Source organism: Melospiza melodia, unplaced genomic scaffold (genome assembly GCF_035770615.1).
Source record: "Melospiza melodia melodia isolate bMelMel2 unplaced genomic scaffold, bMelMel2.pri scaffold_375, whole genome shotgun sequence".
Taxonomy (NCBI): Eukaryota; Metazoa; Chordata; class Aves; order Passeriformes; family Passerellidae; genus Melospiza; species Melospiza melodia.
In genome coordinates, this window is record NW_026948696.1 from 17,688 (window position 1) to 41,292 (window position 23,605).

The 23,605-nt window shown below is 57.2% G+C and overlaps 3 protein-coding genes across 6 annotated transcripts; all 3 read right to left on the reverse strand.

Moving 5' to 3' along the window:
- Positions 1-54: 54 nt before the first annotated feature.
- LOC134434536 (small ribosomal subunit protein uS3m-like) lies at positions 55-2,658 on the reverse strand. Its single transcript, XM_063183208.1, has 4 exons — positions 2,593-2,658; positions 2,068-2,136; positions 1,571-1,682; positions 55-507 (listed from the first exon to the last, which is right to left on the reverse strand). Exons 1-4 carry the CDS (start codon positions 2,617-2,619, stop codon positions 224-226), a joined length of 492 nt encoding a protein of 163 aa, XP_063039278.1. The 5' UTR covers positions 2,620-2,658; the 3' UTR covers positions 55-223.
- Positions 2,659-3,167: 509 nt separating this feature from the next.
- Positions 3,168-10,851, reverse strand: LOC134434533 (uncharacterized protein C2orf42-like). Its single transcript, XM_063183201.1, has 9 exons — positions 10,756-10,851; positions 8,837-9,672; positions 8,380-8,490; positions 7,780-7,914; positions 7,336-7,440; positions 6,613-6,720; positions 5,492-5,592; positions 5,257-5,419; positions 3,168-3,419 (listed from the first exon to the last, which is right to left on the reverse strand). Exons 1-9 carry the CDS (start codon positions 10,779-10,781, stop codon positions 3,232-3,234), a joined length of 1,773 nt encoding a protein of 590 aa, XP_063039271.1. The 5' UTR covers positions 10,782-10,851; the 3' UTR covers positions 3,168-3,231.
- A 370-nt stretch (positions 10,852-11,221) lies between these two features.
- LOC134434535 (cytotoxic granule associated RNA binding protein TIA1-like) lies at positions 11,222-22,401 on the reverse strand. 4 transcript variants are annotated; one of them, XM_063183203.1, is made up of 13 exons: positions 22,322-22,401; positions 19,383-19,479; positions 18,470-18,563; positions 17,347-17,401; positions 17,198-17,235; positions 16,655-16,742; positions 16,278-16,353; positions 15,655-15,763; positions 15,107-15,202; positions 14,908-14,992; positions 14,244-14,367; positions 13,527-13,666; positions 11,222-12,335 (listed from the first exon to the last, which is right to left on the reverse strand). In XM_063183203.1, the coding sequence occupies exons 1-13, from the start codon at positions 22,345-22,347 to the stop codon at positions 12,224-12,226; spliced, it is 1,140 nt and encodes a 379-aa protein (XP_063039273.1). In that variant the 5' UTR covers positions 22,348-22,401; the 3' UTR covers positions 11,222-12,223. The 4 variants fall into 4 exon arrangements, with proteins under 4 accessions (XP_063039273.1, XP_063039276.1, XP_063039275.1 ...); XM_063183206.1 differs by having other exon boundaries at positions 18,470-18,559; positions 22,322-22,356; XM_063183205.1 differs by lacking the exon at positions 17,198-17,235 and having other exon boundaries at positions 18,465-18,563.
- Between the last annotated feature and the right edge of the window lie 1,204 nt (positions 22,402-23,605).

Here is a 23,605-nt window from a genome sequence, read left to right on the forward strand (position 1 = left end):
GGTTTATCCCTAGAAGAACTTGTAGGGCACACTGAGGACACCCCAGAGCACTCCTTTAGGAACATTTACAGGTTTATTCCTAGAGGTACTTGTAAGGTACACCCCAGATCACTCCTTTAGGACCATTTGCAGGTTTTCCAGGACCATTTACAGGTTTTCCAGGACCATTTACAGGTTTTCCAGGAACATTTACAGGATTTTTAGGGCCGTTTCCCGGTTCACCCTAGATGAACTTGTATGGCAGGCGGGCGGGCAGGGTCTGCAGCTCCAGGCGCACGGGGCACTTGTAGAAGTGGCCGAGCAGGGTCTCGGCGTAGCCCTGCAGGAAGTAGAGCTTGTGGGGCGGCAGCGCCCGCGCCAGGAGGGCGCAGAGCACCAGCAGGTTCCCGCGGCGCTTCAGCACCGCCTCGTCCAGCAGCAGCCCCGGGAACGTCCCGGCCAGGAAGCGCCGCAGGAACGCGTCCTCCAGGGCCCGCGGGGCCGCGCCCGCCTCGCCGCACAGGTTACCTGGGGGGACACACAGGGGACACTGGGGACACTGGGGACATTGGGGACACTGGGGACACTGGGGATACTGGGGACATTGGGGACATTGGGGATATTGGGGACATTGGGGACACTGGGGACTTTGGGGACAGAGGGGACACTGGGGACATTGGGGACACTGGGGGCATTGGGGACACTGGGGATATTGGGGACATTGGGGACATTGGGGACACTGGGGACACTGGGTCACTGCCCGCCCGCCTCGCCACACAGGTTACCTGGGACAGAGGGGACCTTGGGGACACTGGGGACACTGGGGACATTGGGGACAGAGGGGACATGGGGGACACTGCCCGCCTGCCTTGCCACACAGGTTACCTGGGGGACAGGGGACATTGGGGACACTCGGGACATTGGGTCACTGCCTCCTGGACCAGCCCTGCCTCGCCACACAGGTTACCTGGGACACTGGGGACACTGGGGACATTGGGGACACTGGGGACACTGGGTCACTGCCCGCCTGCCTCGCCACACAGGTTACCTGGGACACTGGGGACACTGGGTCACTGCCCGCCCGCCTCGCCACACAGGTTACCTGGGACAGAGGGGACACTGGGGACATTGGGGACACTGGGGACACTGGGGACATTGGGGACACTGGGGACACTGGGTCACTGCCCGCCTGCCTCGCCACACAGGTTACCTGGGACAGAGGGGACACTGGGGACATTGGGGACACACGTGTGGCATTGGGTGACCTCCCTGCTGGGCTGCACCTGCCTCGCCACACAGGTTACCTGGGGGGACCCACAGGGGACATTGGGGAGACTGGGGACACTGGGGACATTGAGGACACTGGCACCGGTGGCACTGGTGGCACCAGCCCAGCCGTGGTCCTGGCACCACAGGGGTTGTGTGACCTGTCCCCAGGATGCCCATGGGTACCACGTGTCACTGTCCCCACCAGGCTCCCACGATGCCCACATACCCCACGCTGCCCCGTCCCCACCACGCTCCCGTGTCCCCACAGGCCACCTCCCTGTCCCCCCATGTCCCCCGTGTCCCCTGTCCCCGTGTCACGCACCGGTGTGCAGGGACAGCCAGCCCTTGCGGTGCCCGATGTGGTGCGGGGCGTGCGCCTGCTCGTACGTCACCAGCTTGTCACCCTTGCCCGCGCGCACCCGTGCCGCCCGCGCCTGCGGGGACAGCGGCATCAGCGACAGGGGACATTGGGGACAGGGACAAGGGACACTGGGGACACAGGGACAGGGGACACATGGACGGGGGACATCAGGGACAGCAGGGTCAGCAGGGATGGGACAGCAGGGTCAGGGACATGGGGAAAGTGGGGTCAGGGGGCCATGGGGACAGCAGGGTCAGGAGACAGGGGACACGACAGGGGACAGGGGACACGAGGATAGGGGGACAGGGAGACACGGGGTCGGGGAACAGGGGACAAGGGACAGCGGGGACAGCAGGGTCAGGGGACATTGGGAACAGGGGGACACGGGGACAGTGGGGTCAGGGAACAGCAGGGACAAGGGACAAGGGGACACGGCCGCAGGGTCCCCGAGCACTCACCTTGAGGCACACGGGACTGGTGTGGAGCTGCCGGGCGGCGCTGGGGACATGGAGGGCACGGGGAAGGACCTGCACAGGGGACAGGGCTGGGGACGGCTGGCAGGGGACATCGCAGTCTCCTGTCCCCAGCACCGCCAGCGTGTCCCCAGGAGCCGCTGGGCGACAGCAGCGGAGCAGCCCCGGTGTCCCCGCAGTGGGGACAGCGCTGCTGTGACCCCACAGCTGTCCCCACGCTGTCCCCAGTGTCACCGCAGCCCTCGGCCCTCTCATCCAGTGCCCCCACCCTCGGTGCGTCCCATTCCCGGTGTCCCTTGTCACCCCCATTCCCAGTGTCTCTCATGCCCAGTGCGCCCCAGGCTAAGTGTGCCGCATCCCCAGTGTCCCTATTCCCAGTGTCCCCTATTTCCGGTGTTTGTCCCCCATTCCCGGTATTTCCCATTCCCGGTATTTCCCATTCCCGGTATTTCCCAATCCCGGTATTTCCCCATTCCCGATGTTTTTCCCCCATTCCCGCTCTCCCCTCACCCGCAGGCCCCGCGCGGCCGCCGCCATCTTGGCTGAGGGAGCGGCAGCAGCGCCCCCTGGCGGCGGGAGGGCAGCACGGGGGGAACTGGGATGGACTGGGAGCGCTGGGGATACTGGGATGGACTGGGATGGACTGGGAGCACTGGGGATACTGGGATGGACTGGGAACACTGGGAGCACTGGGGATACTGGGATGGACTGGGAGCACTGGGGATACTGGGATGGACTGGGATGGACTGGGAGCACTGGGGATACTGGGATGGACTGGGAACACTGGGAATACTACAAGCACTGGGGATACTGGGAGTACCGGGGGTCCTGGGAACTCCTGAACTGGGCTCCTCACAAGCGCTTACTGGGAGCAACTGGGAGCCTTTTGGGGGGGTCTCCCAGCTCCCTTGCCCCTTACCCTCCACTCCTGGGGTCTCCCAGGTGTCCCCCCTCCCATTCCGGGAGTCTCTCAGGCGTCCCCCGTCCACTTTCGGGGTCTCACAGGGGTCCCCCCCCCATTTTGGGGTCCCCCCCATCCCGGTGCCCACGCACACACACGCTCAGCCCGCTGCGGGTGGCACAGCTTTATTCTGGGGGCGCCCCCGGGTGCCCCCCGCACTCGGAGCCCCCCGTCCCGTTTCGGGGGGCTCAGGGGAAGGCGACGGAGCCCAGGGGGGGCTCGGGGGGGGTCCCGCGGCCGGGGGGCTGCCGGGGCCCCCCGTGGTGCCCGTACTGGAACTTGAGGCGCAGCTCGCCCAGGCGGGAGCGGGGCAGGATGTCGGGGATCCACTCGATGGTGAAGGGCGTGGGCTCCTTCTGCGTGGGGGACGTGTGGCCTGGGGGGGCACGGCGGGGGCGCTGCCTCGGGGGGCCCTGCTGGCCCTCCATGGACCCCCAAACCCATGGAGACCCCCCAACCCCATGGAGAGCCCCCTTCTGCCCCTCCATGGACCCCCAAACCCATGGAGACCCCCCAACCCCATGGAGACCCCCCTTCTGCCCCTCCATGGACCCCCAAACCCATGGAGACCCCCCAAACCCCATGGAGACCCCCCTGCTGCCCCTCCATGGACCCCCAAACCCCATAGAACCCTCCCTGCTGGCCCTCCATGGACCCCCAAACCCATGGAGACCCCCCTTCTGCCCCTCCATGGACCCACAGAACCCTCCCTGCTGCCCCTCCATGGACCCCCAAACCCATGGAACGCCCCTTTCTTCCCTTCCCTGCTTCCCTGAAAACCCCAACCTCATTAACTCCCCTTCTCCCCTTCCCTGAACCCCCAACCCCACGGAACCCCCCCTCTGCCCTTCCTTGAATCCCCCCAACCCCACGGAACCCCCCTTTTCCCTTGCCTTGAAGCCCCCCAACCCTATGGAGAGTTGGGACCTCCTGGGGCTGTTTTGGGGTCCCACCCTGCCCTCCCCAGGCGGGTTTTGGGGCCCCATCCCGCCCTTCCTGGGGCTATTTTGGGGTCCCACTCTGCCCTTTCCAAAGCTGTTTTGGGGTCCCACTCTGCCCTTTCCAAAGCTGTTTTGGGGTCCCACCCTGCCCTTTCTGGGCACTGATTTGGGATCATGCTTTGCCGTTCCTGGGGGTTGTTTTGGGGTCCCACTCTGCCCTTCCCAAAGCTTTTTTGGGGTCCCACTCTGGCTTTCCCAGGGCTGTTTTGGGGTCCCATCCCGCCCTTCCTGGGGCTATTTTGAGGTCCCACCCTGCCCTTCCTGGGCACTGTTTTGGGGTCCCACTCTGGCTTTCCCAGCTGGGTTTTGGGGTCAATTCCTGCCCTCCCCAGACCTATTTTGGGGTGCCACCCTGCCCTTCCTGGGCGCTGTTTTGGCATCATGCTCTGCCCTACCCGGGGGCTATTTTGGGGTCCATTCCTGCCCTCCCCGGGCCTGTTTTGGGGTCCCATTCTACACCTCCCAGGCGGGTTTTGGGGTCTCATCCTGCACTTTCTGGGCGCTGTTTTGGGATCATACTCCGCCCTTCCTGGGGCTGTTTTGGGGTCCCACCCTGCCCCTTCCTGGGGCTGTTTTGGGGTCCCACTCTGGCTTTCCCAGCTGGGTTTTGGGGTCCATTCCTGCCCTCCCCAGACCTATTTTGGGGTCCCACCCTGCCCTTCCTGGCTGAGTTTTGGGGTCATGCTGTGCCTCTCCCAGCTGGGTTTTGGGGTCCCACCCTGCCCTTCCTGGGGCTGTTTTGGGGTCCCACCCTGCCCCTTCCCGGGGCTATTTTGGGGTCCCACCCTGCCCTTTCTGGGCACTGTTTTGGGGTCCCACTCTGGCTTTCCCAGAGCTGTTTTGGGGTCCCACCCTGCCCCTTCCTGGGGCTGTTTTGGGGTCCCATCCTGCCCTTCCAAGGGGCTGTTTTGGGGTCCCACTCTGGCTTTCCCAGAGCTGTTTTGGGATCATACTCCGCCCGCCCTTCCTGGGGCTGTTTTGGGGTCCCACCCTGCCCCTTCCTGGGGCTGTTTTGGGGTCCCACCCTGCCCCTTCCTGGCGCTATTTTGGGGTCCCACCCTGCCCCTTCCTGGGGCTGTTTTGGGGTCCCACCCTGCCCTTCCTGGGGCTGTTTTGGGGTCCCACTCTGGCTTTCCCAGAGCTGTTTTGGGGTCCCACCCTGCCCCCTCCCGGCGCTATTTTGGGGTCCCCCCGTGCCCCCCCGAGCCTCACCGACTTTGAGGAAGGTCTGCAGCTCCAGGGGCCGCAGCGGGGGCTGCCTGTCGTGCGGGCCCAGCCCCTCGGGCACGCTCTCCACCTCCACGCGGGGGCTGCGGAAGGGCTCGTAGGAGCCGTCGCGGTTCTGCACGAAGCTCCGGGTGATCTCCAGCGGCACCTGCGGGCCGGGCAGCGCTCAGGGCCGGCCCCGCGGGGCTGCGGGGGGCCCGGGGGGGTGTCCCGGCCTTACCTCGGGCGTGTCGAAGATCTGCTTGACCTGCAGGACGTTGGTGATGTGCCAGGTGTACTTGGAGAAGGTGCCCAGGGGCAGCGCGTCCCTGCGCACGAAGGCTGCGGGGAGGGGTCGGGGCGGGCTCGGGGGCTGCGGCCCCTCTGAGCCTCCTTCCTCTTGCTTTTATCAGCCCTCTTTGGTTTTCCTCTCCTTCCCCCCTTTTTTTCCTTCTTTTCCCTCCCTTTTTTGCTTCTTTTCCCCCATTTTTGCCTCTTTTCTCCCTTTATTTTTCCCCTCATTCCTCCCTTTATTTTCTCCCCTTCCTCCCACTTTTTAATTTCCTTTCTCCCTCCTCCCCCCTCTTTTTTATTCCTCTTTTCCCCCATTTATTTTATCATCCCTCCCTCTCCCCATTTTTCTCCATTTCCCCCCCCTTTATTTTTTCTCTCCTTTATTTTTCCATGCCCCTTTCCCCCTTTATTTTCCCCCCTTTATTTTTCCCCTTTACTTTCACCCCCCTTAATTTTTCCCCTTTATTTTTCCATTCCCATTTCCCCCCTTTATTTCCCCCTACTTTTCCCCCCTTTTTCCCTTTTATTTTTCCACCCCCTTTTCCCCCCTCCTCTTTATTTTCCCTCCCTTTTTTCCCCTTTATTTTCCCCCTTTATTTTTCCTCCTTTATTTTTCCCTTTTTTCCATCCCCCTTTTCCCCCCATTACTTTCCCCCCCTTAATTTTTCCCCCTTTTATTTTTCCCCTTTATTTTTCCATTCCCATTTCCCCCCTTTATTTCCCCACACATTTTCCCCCCTTTTTCCCCCCCCTTTTCCCCTTTATTTTTCCACTCCTCTTTCCCCCACTTTATTTCCTCCCCCCTTTATTTCCCCCCCCTCCCCTTTATTTTCCCTCCTTTTTTCCCCCCTTTATTTTCCCCCTTTTTTTCCCTTTATTTTTCCCCCTTTATTTTCCCCTTTATTTCCCCCCTTTTTTCCCCTTTATTTCCCCCCTTCCCTCCCCAGCACCCAAGAAAAACCCCGGAATCCTCTCTGTGCCCCTGCTCCTTGCCCCACACTCAGCTCCCAGCAGGATTTATTGTGTTTTCTCCCCCTTTTTTGGGGCGTTTTTCCCCTTTTTCCTCACCCGTGGTGGAGTTGGGCAGCCTCTTCTTGCCGCTGCCGCTGGAGATTCGCTGCTGCAGAGCCTCGAAGAAGGACTGGGGGATGTGGAAAACCAGCGGCTCTGGGTGGCCTGGGAGGGCACAGCGGGATCAGGGAGGGGCTGGGGGGCCCAAAGTGTCACCCCAAAATGTCCCTGTGGCTGATGGGGTCAGCAGTGCTGGAATTCCCAGGGAAATGTTTGGGATTTGGAGGCTGCACCCGCCCTGTCGCTGTTTTGGGGTCACCGGGAGGAGAACGGGGAGGGCATGGTGACAATGGCATGGATGGTGAGGGTACAAAATGGGACCAAAGGTGTTCCCAAATGATCCCCAAAAATGGACACGGAGTTCCCAAAATGGTACCAAAAGTATTCCCAGAAAGGGACCAAAAGTATTCCCAGAAAGGGACCAAAAGCATTCCCAAAATGTCCCCCAAAGAGCAGAGGGGCCTGAGAATTGTGGAATTGTGGAATGGCTTGGGTTTCATCCCATCCCCAGCCCCTCCCCAGCTCTTCTGGAATGTTCCCTTCAGGCCCTGGAACGTGCTGGAAGCTCTCTCTGGATCTTTCCCCTTCCCTGGGTGAACATTCCCAGCTCTCCCTGCAATCTCCCATCTCCAGGGGAGCATTCCCAGCTCCCCCAGCCGGGCTCCAGGGACCCCACAGAACCTCCAGGGGACAATCCCAGTCCCTCAGGAGCTCACTCACCCTCAAACTGGTAGTGCATGGTCTGGTGGATGCGCTCTGTGACACTGCCCAGCCACTCCTGGAAGGACAGGGACACCTGGGACTCATCCAGCGCCTGGGGACAGCCTGAGGGGACACCGAGGGGACACTGGGACATCACTGTGTCCCCAACATCACCCCAGGGCTCTGTGACACTGCCCAGCCACTCCTGGACCCCAAAGCTCCTCTGGTGCCACCATGGTCCCACCCTTTGCACTGTCCCTGGTGGCTCCAGCCTGGCCTTGGGCACTGCCAGGGATCCAGGGGCAGCCACAGCTGCTCTGGGAACTCCATCCCAGCCCCTCCTCATCCTCAATCCAGGAATTCCTTCCCCAAATCCCCATCAACCCGTGCCCACCCTGAGCTGGCAGTGCCCACCCCGAGCTGGCAGTGCCCACCCCGAGCTGGCAGTGCCCCAGGGCTCACCGTGTCTCTTCAATGAGGAGGATGATGAGGATGGGGAAGGTGAGGAGGAGACCACGGGCAGCTTCCTCAGGCTGCTCCTCCTGGGGTTGGGATGAGCTGGCTCTGGAGCCAGGAGGGGCCCGGGCACCTGCGGGCCTGAGGGAGGGATTGTCACCAAGTGCCACCCAACGTCACCCAATGTCACCTCCCTCCTCTGGGCTTCCACCCCCACACCACAACCAGGGACCCCCACGAGTTCCTAATGCCCGGAGCTGCTCCAGAAGTTCTCCAGCTGGATGTGACCCCACGGAGCAGCTCCAGAGGTCCCACAGCTGGATGTGACCCCACGGAGCAGCTCCAGAGGTTCCCCAGCTGGATCTGACCCCACAGAGCAGCTCCAGAGGTCCCACAGCTGGATCTGACCCCACGGAGCAGCTCCAGAGGTCCCACAGCTGGATCTGACCCCACGGAGCAGCTCCAGAGGTCCCACAGCTGGATGTGACCCCATGGAGCTGCTCCAGAGGTCCCACAGCTGGATCTGACCCCACGGAGCAGCTCCAGAGGTCCCACAGCTGGATGTGACCCCACGGAGCAGCCCCCAGCCCTCCCCAGGACACTCACCTGTGCCCAGGTCCTTCCTCCTCCTCCTGGCCCTGGCAGCAGCCGCCCCCCGTGCCCGCGCTGTGGGGCCGGGGCCCCGGAGCAGCTGCGGGATCAGCGTCCCCTTGAGACCTGGGGACACGGGGACTGTCCCTAAAACATCCCAAATGAACCCCAAATGTTCCTGCCCTGGGAGGGGGTTCAGGGCTCTCAGCCCTGCAAAAAGACCCCAAACCCACTGGGATCTGCCCCCCAGCCCCAGTGGATCCCTGTGCTCACAGCAGGACGGGGCAGCACAAACCCAACGCCCAGGGGGACCATGGAATGGGCACTGGCAGAGCCCAGGAGGGTTTTTAGGGTGCCCCCCAAGCCCTGCCCAGGGGATTTGGGACCATGGAATGACCCGGGAGGTTTTTTAGGGTTCCCCCACCCCCTGCCCAGGGCATTTGGGACCATGGCATTCCCAGCCCGCTCCCACCGCTGCCGTCGGCCGTGAGGAACTCGGAGAACTCCTGGGCCAGGCTCTCGTCGCTGGCGAAGGCGCAGATGCAGGCCAGGAAATGGATGCAGCGCGCGGGGGGCGACTCCTCCTCCTCCTCCTCCTCCTCCTCCTCCTCTTCCTCCCCCTCCTCCTCCTCGTCCTCCCGCCGCTCCCCCTTGGCACGGCCGTGGCCGGGCACGCGGCAGGCGCAGGAGAAGCGGCGCTGCCCGAAGCTGGCGTGCAGGTAGCCCAGGCTGTGCCTGGGGCTGGCCTGGCACTTGACCACCAGCACGCTCTTGGTCACCCTCTGCACCAGCGGCCCCGAGGGCTCGGCGGCCAGCTCCCACAGGCTGCGCTTGGCCTCGGCGGGCGCCTGCACCGCGCCCAGCACCGAGCTCTTGAGCGGCAGCGCCGTGGCCTCGGCCCGGCAGCCCAGCGCCAGCTTCAGGTGCTGGCACTGCCCCTCGGCCCGGCCGGCGCAGGCGGGCGCGTGGCAGCGCCCCGAGCTCAGCTGGGTGATCAGGGTGCCCTCCGGGGTCTGGATGGCCGTCTCGGACACCCCCAGCTCCACGAAGCAGCGGCGCTGGCGCTGGCGCACCGAGTACAGCTGGCCCTGGGCGCCGCCCAGCAGGCGCACGGCGTCGGCGGCGCCCGGGGCGCGGCGGGCGCCCGCCCGGAACACGGCCCCGCACGTCTTGTTCTTGCAGCTGAGCCCCCGCGTGCCGTTGTAGGTGCCGCAGCGAGGGCACTTGCGGATGCCGCGCAGCGTGGCCTTGCCCAGGTCGGACAGGAAGGACGGGGCCTTGGGCCTGCCCGGGCACGGGTCCATGGCGCTGAGGAGACGTGGGAGAGGGGTCACAGGGGGAGCCTGGGCACAGCGACCACCCTGACGGGCCCTGTGGCACCCTGAGAGTCCCTGTGCCACCCCAGTGAGCACCCTGAGAGTCCCTGTGCCACCCCAGTGACCACCCTGAGAGTCCCTGTGCCACCCCAGTGACCACCCTGAGATCCCCTGTGCTGTGCCAATGGCCACCCTGAGAGTCCCTGTGCCACTCTGGTGATCACCCTGAGTCCCTGTGCCAACCTGACAGGCCCTGTGCCACCCCGGTGACCACCCTGAGATCCCCTGTGCCACCCCAGTGACCACCCTGAGATCCCCTGTGCCATGCCAATGGCCATCCTGAGAGTCCCTGTGCCACCCCAATGGTCACCCTGACAGGCCCTATGCCACCCTGAGAGTCCCTGTGCCACCCCAGTGAGCACCCTGAGAGTCCCTGTGCCACCCTGACAGGCCCTGTGGCACCCTGAGAGTCCCTGTGCAGTGCCAATGGCCATCCTGAGAGTCCCTGTGCCACCCCAATGGTCACCCTGACAGGCCCTATGCCACCTTGAGAGTCCCTGTGCCACCCTGACAGTCCCTGTGCCACCCCAGCAGACCCTGTGCCATGCCAATGGTCACTCTGAGAGCCCCTGTACCACCCCAATGGTCACCCTGAGAGTCCCTGTGCCACCCCAGCAGACCCTGTGCCACCCCAATGGTCACCCTGAGAGTCCCTGTGCCACCCCAGCAGACCCTGTGCCACCCCAGTGACCACCCTGAGAGTCCCTGTGCCACCCCAGCAGACCCTGTGCCACCCCAATCGCCACCCTGAGAGTCCCTGCGCCACCCCAGTGAGCAGCTGAGAGTCCCTGTGCCAACCATTGAACACTCTGAGAGTCCCTGTGCCACCCTGACAGCGTCTGTGCCACTCTATCTAGTGCCTATGCCACCCCAATGGTCACCCTGGCACTCCCCGCGCCACCTCCCCTCACACCCGGGGGTCTCTCCCCTCACGGCCAGGCCCGGGGGTCTCTCCCCTCACCCCCGGCCCCCGGTTCCTATCACAGCCAGCCCCGGGGGTCCCGTCCCCCCTCACCGGCGTTTTCCGGCGTTTCCCAGCATCCCTCGCGGCCCGTGACGTCAGCCCCGCCGCCGGGCCCGCCCCGGTACCTGGGCCCCGTTACCGCCGCCGGCAGCGCCGTCAGAGCGGCTCCACTTCCGCCATCGGCGCGCTCCTATTGGCCCGCTGGCGTCACGTGGTGCACCGCGGGGGCTGCTGGGAGTTGTAATCCAAAGGGAGCTAAACCCCTCCAGATGCTTGGACTACAACTCCCAGCAGACCCCGCGGCAAGAATTCTCTTTTTCCCTCCCCAATTCCTCAATTTCCCTTTTCCCCCCCAAAAATTTCGCCTTTTCTCACCCAAATTCCGCCCATTTCCCCCCTCAAATCCCAGCAGCTCCACCCGCCCCCTCTCAACCCCGCCGCACCACCACCTGACAAAACACAGCACACACCAGCTCACTTTTTTCATTTTTCTTTTTTTTTCTAAAAAAAAAGTTTTTTCATATTTTTTTTCCATTTTTGTGAGTTTTTTGTGGTTTTTTTTTTAAAGGCTGGGCGAGAGGTAGGATAAAAAAGGGCGTTTTTTGGCCTCTGATAGATGAGGTTTGGGAGCTCTTATCACCTTCACTCCCTTGTGAAACACACCTGGGCTACGGAGGGAATTTTACACAATGGATTAAAAACTTTATATTCCAAGAGATATCTCATATCCACAACAAAAAGAAGGACCAAAAAAAAAGGAAGATTTGAGGCATAAATCACATCTAAAGGCTCCTTTGTGTCCTACCTTTAAATAAGGAAAACGTACAAAAGTGGCCGAAGGTTGTGCAAAAATTCTTCAATTTGCTCGGAATATTTTACAGAATCAGTACAGGAAAATGTAGAAATCAGTAAAAAATTAAAAAAAAACCAACCAAGCCCCGGAGGGATCTGTTTTAGCAACAGGAATTTTGCTGTCCCAGGGTGGGAATCTTGGCTCATGTGGGGATATTTGGGCACTTTTGAGTCCCTTTTTTATTTTTATTTTTGTATTTTGTTTTTTTCCCCAGCATAAGGCAAAAAACCCAACCCTGAAAAACACACTGAGATCCACAAGAAAAGGATGTAAACGAAGATTTCTCTGGTAAAAAAGCCTCCTCCAAGAGGCTCCTTTCAAACAGAGCTGTGGGGCTGAAGGCACCTCCAGATCCCCACACTTTTGGCTTCTTTTGGGGTGGTTTTTTCCCAGCTCTTTCTGAGGGAAAAAAAATCCCAAAAAACAAAAAAAAACAAACCAACAAACCCCCCAAGAATGACTTTGTGCAATTCCTGCCCCGATTCTCAGCTGAGGCAGCCGAGTCCCTGCAGTTTGTGTTTGTAAAAAAACACATTTCAAAATAAAAACAAACCCAAAAAAAGAGCGAAGGCGGCGGCGGTGAGGGCGATCCAGCATCCGGGGTGGCTCTGGGGTGAAAAGGGGGGGGTTTGGGTCAATCTCAGCGCTGGGGGGGCTCAGGGGGGGTCAGGGGGTCTCGAAGCCCACGCGGAACCCGGGCTGGGGGGGCACCACGGCGCCGTTCTGGCCCTGCACGCTGAACCCAGGGGGCATCCAGGGGGGCGACGACTGGCTCTGCCTGGGGAGGGGAAATAAAACATTAGAGACTGGTAAATAATCCTTTAGGGACTGCTAAAATATCCTTTAGGGACTGCTAAAATATCATTTAGGGATTGTTAAATTAAATAAATATCACTTAGGGATTGTTAAATTCAATAAAAACCCTTTAGGGATTGCTAAGATATCATTGAGGGATTGCTAAATTAAATAAAAACCCTTTAGGGATTGCTATAAAGGTGCACGCTGAACCCGGGGGGCAGCCAGGGGGCCATGACTGGCTCTGCCTGGGGAGGGGAATAAACCATTAGAGACTGCTAAAATATCCTTTAGGGATTGCTAAAATATCCTTTAGGGATTACTAAATTAAATAAAAATCATTTAGGGATTGTTAAATTCAATAAAAACCCTTTAGGGATTGCTAGAAAGGTGCACGCTGAACCCGGGGGGCAGCCAGGGGGGCGACGACTGGCTCTGCCTGGGGAGGGGAATAAATCGTTAGAGACTGGTAAAATATCCTTTAGGGATTGTTAAACTAAATAAATATCACTTAGGGATTGCTAAACTAAATAAAAACCCTTTAGGGATTGCTAAAATATCATTTAGGGATTGCTAAATTAAATAAATATAATTTAGGGATTGTTAAACTAAATAAAAATCAGTTAGGGATTGCTAAAAAGGTGCACACTGAACCTGGGGGGCATCCAGGGGGTGGACGATTGGCTCTGCTGGAGGGGGGAATAAATAATTAGGGATTGTTAAATAATCCTTTAGGGATTGCTAAATTAAATAAATATACTTTAGGGATTGCTAAACTAAATAAAAATCATTTAAGGATTGCTAGAAAAGGTGCACACTGAACCCGGGGGGCATCCAGGGGGGTGATGACTGGCTGTGCCTGGAGAGGGGGGAAAAACGTCCTTTAGGGATTGTTACCTTAAATAAAAATAGTTTAGAGATTGTTAAATTAAATAAAAATCATTTAGGGATTGTTAAATTAAATAAAAACCCTTTCGGGATTACTAAAAAAAGCCTGAAGACTGCGGGGAAATGGGTTTGGGGGTGAAAAAAATCCTTTAGGGATGTCCTCACCTCACTGGGATTTCCCCACCCCTGCTGGGATGTTCCCCCATGCTGGGATGTTCCCCCCTGCTGTGGGATCAATCTGGGATCAGTTTGGGATCAGTTTGGGATCAGAGGTGCCAGGACTCACCCAAAGCCCTGCTGGCTCCAGGCCTGGCTGTACACGCCGTAGGTGGGCACCTGCCATCCGTTGGGCACGTACTGGCCCAGCTGGGCACCGCCGTACCACTGCCCCCACTGCCCGTAGGCCGGCGGGTAGCTCAGCTGGCCCTGGGACACACGGGCACCGTCAGCCACGGGCACACACCGGGCAGCCAGCAGGCAGACATCATCCATCCATCCATCATCCATCCATCCATCATCCATCCCTTCCCAGCCAATCAGCAGAGGTTAATTAGCACCTCCCTCCCTCCCTTCCCAGCCAATCAGCAGAGGTTAATTAGCACCTCCCTCCCTCCCTTCCCAGCCAATCAGCAGAGGTTAATTAGCACCTCCCTCCCTCCCTTCCCAGCCAATCAGCAGAGGTTAATTAGCACCTCCCTCCCTCCCTTCCCAGCCAATCAGCAGAGGTTAATTAGCACCTCCCTCCCTCCCTTCCCAGCCAATCAGCAGAGGTTGATTAGCACCTCCCTCCATTCCCAGCCAATCAGCAGAGGTTAATTAGCACCTCCCTCCCTCCATTCCCAGCCAATTAGCATTGGTTAATTAGCACCTCCCTCCCTCCCTTCCCAGCCAATCAGCAGAGGTTGATTAGCACCTCCCTCCCTCCATTCCCAGCCAATCAGCATTGGTTAATTAGCACCTCCCTCCCTCCATTCCCAGCCAATTAGCAGAGGTTAATTAGCACCTGCTGCACAGGGCTGGCCATGTCAGGGCTCTCCTTGCCCCAGTAGCATTTGACCACGTGGCCCTCGATGGTGGTGCCATTGACGGAGACGATGGCGTGGGCGGCGCTCTCGTGGGAACTGAACCTGGGGATGGGGATTGATTGGTTGATTGATTGATTGATTGATCGATCAATTGATTGACTGGGGTATTGACTGATTGGGGTATTGACTGGGATACTGATTGGGATATTGAAGGGATATTGACTGGGATACTGATTGGGAATATTGATTGGGGTATTGATTGGGATATTGATTAGGAATATTTATTGGGATATTTATTGGAAATATTTACTGGGAATACTGGGATATTTATTTGGAATATTTATTGGAAATATTTACTGGTAATATTTATTGGCAATATTAATTGGGATATTTATTGGGAATATTTATTGGTATATTCACTGGAAATATTTATTGGGATATTTATTAGAAATATTTATTGGAAATATTTACTGGGATATTTACTGGGAAAATTTATTGGGAAAATTTATTGGGATATTTATTGGGAATATTTTCTGGTGATATTTATTGGGAATATTTATTGGGATATTTATTAGGGATATTTACTGAGATATTTATTTGGACTCCAATCCCACTCCCCCCTGGGCCCCCCATTTTCCCCACCTGACGAAGGAGTAGCCTTTGTCGGGGAACACGCGGATCTCCATGATCTGCCCGAAGGGGGAGAAGGTCTGGCGCATCAGCTGCTCTGGAGCAGGAAGGACGGACGGAGGGACGGACAGACAGACAGACAGACAGGCAGCAGGTGAGGCACAGCTGGCACGGTGGGCGGGGCCGGCGCGGTGGGCGGGGCCACACGTACCTGAGAGGCCCGAGGTGACGCCCCCGCAGTACACGGTGCAGTTGCTGGGGCTGGACTGAGTGACCACCTCGTCATAGCACAACTGCTTGGTGTTCGCTGCAAAAGATGGGCTTGGGGTCCTCAAAGACATTGGGGTTGGGGTTTGCAAAGGGCAGGGATGGGAACTGGGGGGCAATTCCAGTCCTGACTGAACAGGATTGTTGGGAATGACCTGCAAATCTCTACAGGGACAGCTCGGAGCCATTCCGGGGCCTGAAGGGGCCCCAGGAGAGCTTGGGGACAAGGGGTGGAGGGACAGGACACAGGGAATGGTTCAAACTGGGAAAAGGGAGATTTAAATGGGATTTTGGGATGGAATTCCCAGAGCAGCAGTGGCTGCCCTGGATCCCTGCTGGTGTCCAAGGCCAGGCTGGGCAGGGCTTGGAGCACCCTGGGACAGTGGGAGCTGTCCCTGTCATGGGGTGGGATGGGCTCTGAGGTCCTTCCCACCCCAGAACCTCAGGGATCCCCCATGCCAGGAGCTGCCAGGGCACAGGGTGGGCACCCACCCTCATAGGTGCTCTTGGGAGCTGGAGGTTTCCTGGTGGCCCAGTTGGTCCTGATCTGCCGGCCCCCGAGCCACTGGCCCCCCATCTGCTGGATGGCGTTCTCAGCGTCCTGCGGGGGACAGAGGGACAGACAAACCCCACTGACCCCACTGCTGGCACCCCTGCCGTGGGACAGGGCCATGGGGGTGACCCCAGTGCCCTCCTGAGTGACCCTGCAGTGTCCCCAACCCTTCTTGTGGGACAGGGCCATGGGGGTGACCCCAGTGCCCTCCTGAGTGACCCTGGAGTGTCCCCAACCCCTCCCCATGGGACAGGGCCATGGGGGTGACCCCAGTGCCCTCCTGAGTGACCCTGCAGTGTCCCCAACCCCTGCTGTGGGACAGGGCCAGGGGAGTGACCCCAGTGCCCTCCTGAGTGACCCTGCAGTGTCCCCAACCCCTCCCGTGGGACAGGGCCATGGGGGTGACCCCAGTGCCCTCCTGAGTTTTTACCCATTTTTGAGGAAGGAGCCAAAGATCTCTCACCCATTTGTTGAACAGGGAAATGAAGGGATTTTACCCATTTACTGAAGAGGGAAATAAGAGTTTTCACCATTTTTGAGGAAAGGAACAAAGATCTCTCACCCATTTGTTGAAGAAGGAGACGAAGCCGTAGCCCTTGGACTTGCCCGTGGCCATGTCCTTGACCACCCGTGCGTCCCTAAAGCACAAAGGGAACCTTTAAAATCTGATTTATTTGCCATCATATTCCACCTGCTCATTGCAAATGCTCCATAGAAATGATAGAAAATAAAAATAAAAATGCAGGAATTGACAGGCATGTGTTGCCTGTTAAGCAAATTCTTTAATTCTCAGGTCAATTGGTTACCCCATTTTTGGGCAGCTGTAAATTTTGATGGGAGAGCAAACCAGGTGTGAGCAGAGCTGTCCCTGCAGTGCCACAGTGTCACACACTGACACAAAGCTGTCCCCACCCTGAGCTGCCCCACAAAAACACTCACGAGATTCTTCCGAAGGGAGCAAAGGCTGCTTTGATGTCCTCAGTGGTGATCTCAGGGCTCAGGTCCCCCACAAAGACGTGGAAATGGTCTTTGGGGGAAAACAGAAAGGAGGTTCAGTGGTTGAGGATGCCCTCTGAGCAGAGCAGAGGGAAAAAAAACTCTTGTTAAAAAAACTCTTTATTAAAACTCAGCTGTCATTAAAAATTCATTATTAAAAATCAGGCACTGGTGGGGTTTAGCCACACCAGCCTGAAATTCCAATAATTTCCCCACAGAAACTGCTGGGAGTGATGGAACCTTCTGGATGCTCCTTGAGGGGGATGCTCAATGTGCCTCAGAACTCCAGAATGAGACATTTTGGGTTTTAATCCCCAACTGCCCACAGATTAGCACCAAATCCCTTCCTGACGCTACAGGGAAATGGAAGAGAATTTAAAGGAATTTTTCCACAAAAGTTCAATGGAAAACAAACAAAAAGCCCCAAACTCAGCTTCAGGAACACCCTGGAGATCCACAATTTGATGTTTAAGAAATTACAATTACCTTGTGAACGCTGTGTGATGGCAAAGATCAGATTTGCCCTGAAGTTTAATTAACACAAACACAATCAACAATTAGGATTCCAATGCAAACCATCCCCACAGAGCTCTGTGTGCTGTTTCTGTCTCACACCTGGCTCAGGTGACACTTACTGCTGGTGTCTTTCTTCTGGCTGCTGGGGGTGGTGGCCCAGTTCACTTTGACCTCCTGCAAATGGCAACCACACATCAGCTTTGGCAAATCCCAAAAAGCTCAGACACCTCCAGGGCTCAAATCTGACCCTACAGGGCAAGGCTGGGGGGCAAAGTCAGGTTTAAGATATTTTTCTGGGGAGGGGGTTTGTTCTTAAATTAACAAGGCTAGATTAACTGCTCTGGGAGGGTTCACTTGGAGAAAGGAAAGCTCCAGGGAGAGCTTCCAGAACATTCCAGGGCCTGAAGGGGATCCAGGAGAGCTGGAGAGGGACTGGGGACAGGGGATGGAGGGACAGGACACAGGGAATGGCTTCAAATGTCCCAAGGGTGATTGTGAACAGGATGGGGACAGACTCTGAACAGTGTGCCGAGTGACAGGGCAGGGACTGAAAGATGGGAAGCTCCACCTGAATATGAGGAAAAGAAGGAAAATATGAGGGAAAAGATGAAGGAAAACTTTCCTTGGAGGGCTGGAGCAAGGCTGTGGGAGCTCCTTCTCAGCACACATCAAAACCCTGCTGGGCTCTGCCCTTGCACTGCTCTGAATGAGCTCTGGCAGGAGATCATCTCCAGAGGGGCCTTACAGCCCAGCCATGGCATTGTGTGATTGTGCTCCCAGCTGCACATCCCCAGCTCCACCTTCCTCCCAATGCTCTGAGCTCCTCCTCCCAACAACCCTGAACTTCCCCTCCCAACACCTGAACTCCTTCCAAAATCCTGAACTCCTCCAACACCCTGAACTCCTTCTCCCAATGCTCTGAACTCTTCCAACACCCTGAACCTCCTTCTCCCAATGCTCTGAACTCCTCCAATACCCAGAATTTCTCCTCCCAAGGCTCTGAACTCCTCCCAAAATCCTGAATTTCTTCCAACCCACTGAACTGCTCCCAACACCCTGAACTCCTGTTCTGAGCCCCGTCCCACTGAGATCCCTGCCCCAAAGGCAGAATCCCCCATTTGCAGCAGGAGCCCTCCTCTCCCAGCCGGATCTGCCCCTGGGTGCCCCCAGCCCCTGGCACAGCCTCTCCCGGCAGGATTGCCCCTGGCACACACTCACCAGGAGCAGGGCAGCTTACCTTACCCATTATCTTCCTGCCGTTCATGGCAGCCAGCGCTGCGGCCGCGTGCCGGTGCTCGTAGAACTCCACGAAGCAGTAGGGATCATTGCCAGCTGTCTGAGACAGGACAGGGGCTGGCATTGGGGACCTGGGCTGGCACTGGGGACTTGGGCTGGGATTGGGGGCACTGAGCTGGGATTGGGGTCACTGAGATGGGACTGGGGGCACTGAGCTGGGATTGGGGACTTGGGCTGGGATTGGGGACCTGAGCTGGGATTGGGGGCACTGAGCTGGGATTGGGGGCACTGAGCTGGGATTGGGGACACTGAGATGGGATTGGGGGCACTGAGCTGGGATTGGGGACATTAACCTGAGATTAGGGACACTGAGCCAGGACCGGAGAGACAAACCAGGCATCAGGGACTCAAAATCGGGATTAGGACATAAACCCAGGATTAGGGACTCAAACCCAGGATTAGGGACTCAAACCCAGGGTTAGGGACACTGACCCAGGATTAGGGACACTGACCCAGGATTAGGGACAAAACCCCAGGATTAGGGACACAAAGCCAGGCTCTGCTCTGCTCAGTCTCTGACTGCTGACACCTCAACAGCTCCACCTGGACACGTTTTCTGACCCTACAGGGACTAACAATGCTCTCAGAGCTTTCAATTCTGCTTTAGAAAGGGAAAATTATGGCAAAGACCTTTTCAAACCTCATTGGCAATCCCCTCCTGATTTAATGAGGGGATTCACTGTCCCTCTCCATGCTCATCCCTAAATTCCCCACCAGGCACATCCAGAAACGATGCCAAACCATGCCCAGGTTTATTCCGGGCGCTGTTCCCGTTTCCAGGGGAGCTCCCTGAGCACAGGCACAGCCTGGAGGCAGCACCCTGAGGGGAGCAGGGGGATCAGAGGATTGGGGCTCTTACATCCATGATCATCTTGCAGTTCTTGCAGGGCCCGATCTGGCTGAAGAGCTGCAGGATCAGAGCCTCGGTCACGTCCCTGGAGAGGTTCCCCACGTACCTGAGGGACAAACACAGAGAGGGACAGGGATGGAGACATGTTGGAGCCTGGAGAGGGGCTTGGTGGGACACTGGGATGGAACTCCCAGAGGAGAATCCCTGGGAATGTCCAAGGCCAGGCTGGACAGGGCTCGGAGCACCCTGGGACAGTGGGAGGTGACCCTGCCCGTGGCAGGGGTGGCACTGGGCAGGTTCATGTCCCTTCCCACCCAAACCAATCCAGGATTCCATGGCTCCATGAAGCTGACCTTCCAAACTGACTTCCCAGGTCAGAGTCCAGTTCCCATATCCCTACTCCAGTTCCCATATCCCTACACTGAATTCCCAGTACAGAAACTCCAGTTCCCATATCCCTACACTGAATTCCCAGTACAGAAACTCCAGTTCCCATATCCCTACACTGAATTCCCAGTACACAAACTCCAGTTCCCATATCCCTACACTGAATTCCCAGTACAGAAACTCCAGTTCCCATATCCCTACACTGAATTCCCAGTACAGAATTCCCATTCCCATATTACTACTACAATTTCCCAGAACAGAAATTCCAGCTCTCATACTCTTACACCTATTGATCTCCCAGTACAGGAACTCCAGTTCCCATATCCCTATGATGATTTCCCAGTACAGAAGCTCCAGCTCCCCTATCCCTACCCCCCCATCCCTGCCCCAGCAGCTCAGGCCGTTGTTTTTCCACATTTCCCACAACATTTGGATGGTTCTCCCCAAAGCCCTGAGGTTTTGGAAGCCCCAGAGGTGCCTGGAACGTGCTGGAGAGCAGGGCTCAGCCTCTGCAGCACAACCACAGCTCAAACCCCCACTCCCACCAAGGCCCAGGGGTGGCTGTTTTGTTGTTTTGTTGGTGTTGTTGTGCCCAAACCGTGGGGTTTTTATAAAAAGCCCAGTGAGAAACCTCAGCCCTCGAGGTGCAGCCACAGTTCCTGCACAGGAATGTTCTGTGGGAAAAACCTCAGCCCAGGAATCGTGGCCAAATGGCAGCCCTGGAACCACCCTGGTGCACCTGCAGTGCCCCCAGAGGGGCAGGAAACAGCCAGCAGCACGTCCAGGATCCGTCTGTGCTCCAAGCTTTGGTTACGGGGGAAGGAGACACAGTTCTGTCAGGAATGGCTCATCCAGCAGCTCTGTGCTAATTATTAAAGCAACTTTTAGGCAGGAGGCAGGATTGGGTTTTAAAAGCCCTTTGCAGGCTTTGTTTCCTCAGAATGGTAAAACAAGGAGGGACCAGAGCACCTCATTAAGGCAATTAAATCAACAGCAGGGCATTCTCCCCCCAGCAAGTCCAGCTGAGAGGGGGCTCAGGGAGGCTGAACACCCACCCTGAGCTGCACTTTCTGCTCCTTCCCAACCCGACCTATGGCACCAGCTGGGGACAATTCCCTGTGTGACCCCAGAGAGCCTCAGGGAGGGAGTGACAGAAATCCCAGCCTGGATTTGCTGAGCCCTGGGCTGTTTCAAGGCAGCACTCAGTGATCCTGCAGCTCTTCTGTGATGTTCTGCGTGTGCCAGCAGCTGCACATGCTCCAGGACAGGGACCTGCATTCCCTGGCACATATCTGAGCCTTGGGATGGGGAAAACACCTTCCCAAACAAACACACCAGCACTGTGTGTGCAGAGGCAGGAATAGCTCCCAAAACGTGGGGAAACAGCGGGGTTGGAAAGCAGGGAGTGCTCAGGACAGCTGGGGTGAGGCACGTCGGGGTCCTGCTGTCCCGTGGGCACTCGGCAGTCCCAGGGCACAACAATCCCTCAGCTTGGAATGATTCCCTCCTTCCCTCCCTGCCACACTGCTGAACAAGGCTTCTGGGGGTGGGATGGCAACAGTGGGGCCTGACTCCCCCGATCCAAACAAGGGAAAGCTGCTCCAGTAACACCTGCCTGGGAGAAGGAGGGGAACAGCCCAGGTGTGCACAGCAGTCAGGTTCTGCAGCACCTTTTGCTCAAATCCAACCTAAACCTCCCCTGGCGTGGCTCCTTAACTCCTAATTCACTCTGTGGGAAGCAACAGGTTCAGAGAGTGCTTTGAACACTGGGACAAGCCCTGGATTCATGGGCACTGCCTGGTCATTCCCAGGGAGCTGCTGAGCAGGCCAGGGGGCTCCAGCTGTGTGCCAAGGCCAAAATCCAGCCAGTCACTCACAAAACCCATCGTGGATCATACAGAGTGACAGGATCCTCACCAGGAATGGTTTAGGATGGAAGGGACTCGGATCATCCCAGTTCAATGCCCTGCCAGGGGCTGGGATAGACAAGGGAGGGGGGCACACACACCTTAGAGCCCCTTCCCTCCAGATGTGTGCAGATGTACCAGGGAGGGGACACCTTCCACACTGCCTTCCCTCCAGATGTGACCTGGCATGGACTGCGGAGAGTGGCACACACTTTCCAGACCCCCTTTCTATCCAGGAGAAGGAGGGACACACCTTCCTGGCCGCTTTTCCCTCCGGGTGTGACCTGGCATGGACTGGCAAGGGGCACACACCTTGCAAGACCCCTTTTCTCTCCACATGTGAGTTGGGACGTACAGGGGAAGGGACACACAGCTTCCACACAGCCCTGGCCCTCCAGGTGTGAGCTGGAGGCCCAGGGGAACGCCCGGAGCGGAGGGCAGGCCGGCGGTGCCCAGCACTGCACCGGGGAAAGGGCAGCAGTACCGCGGGAGCCGGGCTCCGTCGCTGCCGGAGGGGGCCGGCTGCCCCTCAGCACTGCGGGCGGCCGAGGCTCCGCGGCGGAGCCCTGAGGGGCCCCGTCCGTGAGGCGACCCCGGGCCGCCCCTCCCCGCGGAGCCGGGAACAATAGGCGGTCTCGCCCCCTCCCCACTCACAGGGTCTTGGGCATTTCATCCTCCATGGCGCCGCCGCCGCCCGCCCCGGCTCTTCCCGCCCGCCGGGGCGGCCCCGTGAGCCCTGGGCAGCCCGGGCAGCCCGAGCGGCGCCGGCCCTGCCGGCGGACGGTCCCGCGGCGGCTCCTCGCAAGATGGCGGCGGGCGGGCGGGCTGAGGGGCCGGGGGGGGGCCGGGGGCGGGAACGCGCGTGCGCGGGGAGAGCGCGGGAACGGCGCGGGGACGCGCGGCAGCTCCGCGCATGCGCGGCCGTGAGGGAATGGCGAGAAAAGTGGTGAAAAGTGATTTAAGATAAAGGCGTTAAAAGTAAAAGGGGTGAGAAATGAAGGGATTTAAAAGGCGTTAAAAGTAAAAGGGTGAGAAATGAAGGGATTTAAAATAAAGGGCTTAAAAATCAAAGCGTTGAAAGCGCTTAAAAGCGGGATGGTAAGGTGCTAGCGGACACAGGGAACGGGGGCATCAGACCAGAGAAATGGCAATAAAGGTGGGAAAATAAAGGTGTTGAAAGAAAGAAATTTAAAATTTAAAAAGTAAAAAGAAAATAATTAAAAGGAGTTAAAACCGCGTTGGAAAGGGGTATGCGCGTAAGGGACATGCGGGCACCAAGAATAAGGCCAGCAGGGCTGGGAAATAAAGTTAAAGGTATTAAAAGTAAAGGAGATAAAGGAGTTAAAATAGAAGTGTCTAAAAAGGAGGAGTTTAAAATTACAGGATTAAATATGAAAGAATTGAAAGTAAAGTCCTGGTGAAAAGGGACAGGTGGGCATCGGGAATGAGGCAATGAGGTGGGGAAATAAAGTTTATAAAATACAGGGACTAAAAGAAAGATTACTAAAATAAAGTAATTTAAATAAATTATAAACATTTAATAATTAGAGGAACTAAACATGAGGATTTAAAAATTAAAAAATCAAAGGAAATGGGATTAAAAGCAGTGTGAAAAAGTTCATGTAGGGACCAGCAACAGAGGCCAGGGGCAGGAGAGAATAAAAATAAGCGAGTTACAATAAAGTAGCTGAATTAAAGGAGTTTAAAAGAAAAGGGTTTAAACGAAAATAATTTAAAACCAAGGCATTAAAATAAAATAATTAAAAGTAAAGAGATTAAAAAAAGGGATTAAAAGCAGAGCGAAAAGGTACATGTGGGCACCGAGAAAGGGGCACCTTCTGCAAGGGCGGGAAAATGAAAATAAAGGAGTTAAATGAACATAATTAAAAGTAAAGGCAGTAAAAGACTGTACTTCGAAATTCAGATTAAAATAATTAA

Bases quoted from the DNA above. Each gene is read 5' to 3' on its own strand.
- LOC134434536 (XM_063183208.1), bottom strand. From the start codon at position 2,619: ATGGCGGCGGCCGCGCGGGGCCTGCGG. The intron at 2,137-2,592 runs GTGAGGGGAGAG...TCCCCTGTGCAG, and splicing joins CGGCCGCGCGGGGCCTGCGG to GTCCTTCCCCGTGCCCTCCA. The intron at 508-1,570 runs GTGCGTGACACG...GTGTCCCCCCAG, and splicing joins CTGGCTGTCCCTGCACACCG to GTAACCTGTGCGGCGAGGCG.
- LOC134434533 (XM_063183201.1), bottom strand. From the start codon at position 10,781: ATGCTGGGAAACGCCGGAAAACGCCG. The intron at 6,721-7,335 runs GTGAGTGAGCTC...GTGCCCTCCCAG, and splicing joins CATGCACTACCAGTTTGAGG to GCCACCCAGAGCCGCTGGTT. The intron at 5,420-5,491 runs GTAAGGCCGGGA...CCCGGCCCGCAG, and splicing joins AGATCTTCGACACGCCCGAG to GTGCCGCTGGAGATCACCCG.
- LOC134434535 (XM_063183203.1), bottom strand. From the start codon at position 22,347: ATGGAGGATGAAATGCCCAAGACCCT. The intron at 17,402-18,469 runs GTAAGGTAAGCT...TGCCATTTGCAG, and splicing joins GAACGGCAGGAAGATAATGG to GAGGTCAAAGTGAACTGGGC. The intron at 17,236-17,346 runs GTAAGTGTCACC...ATTAAACTTCAG, and splicing joins CCAGAAGAAAGACACCAGCA to GGCAAATCTGATCTTTGCCA.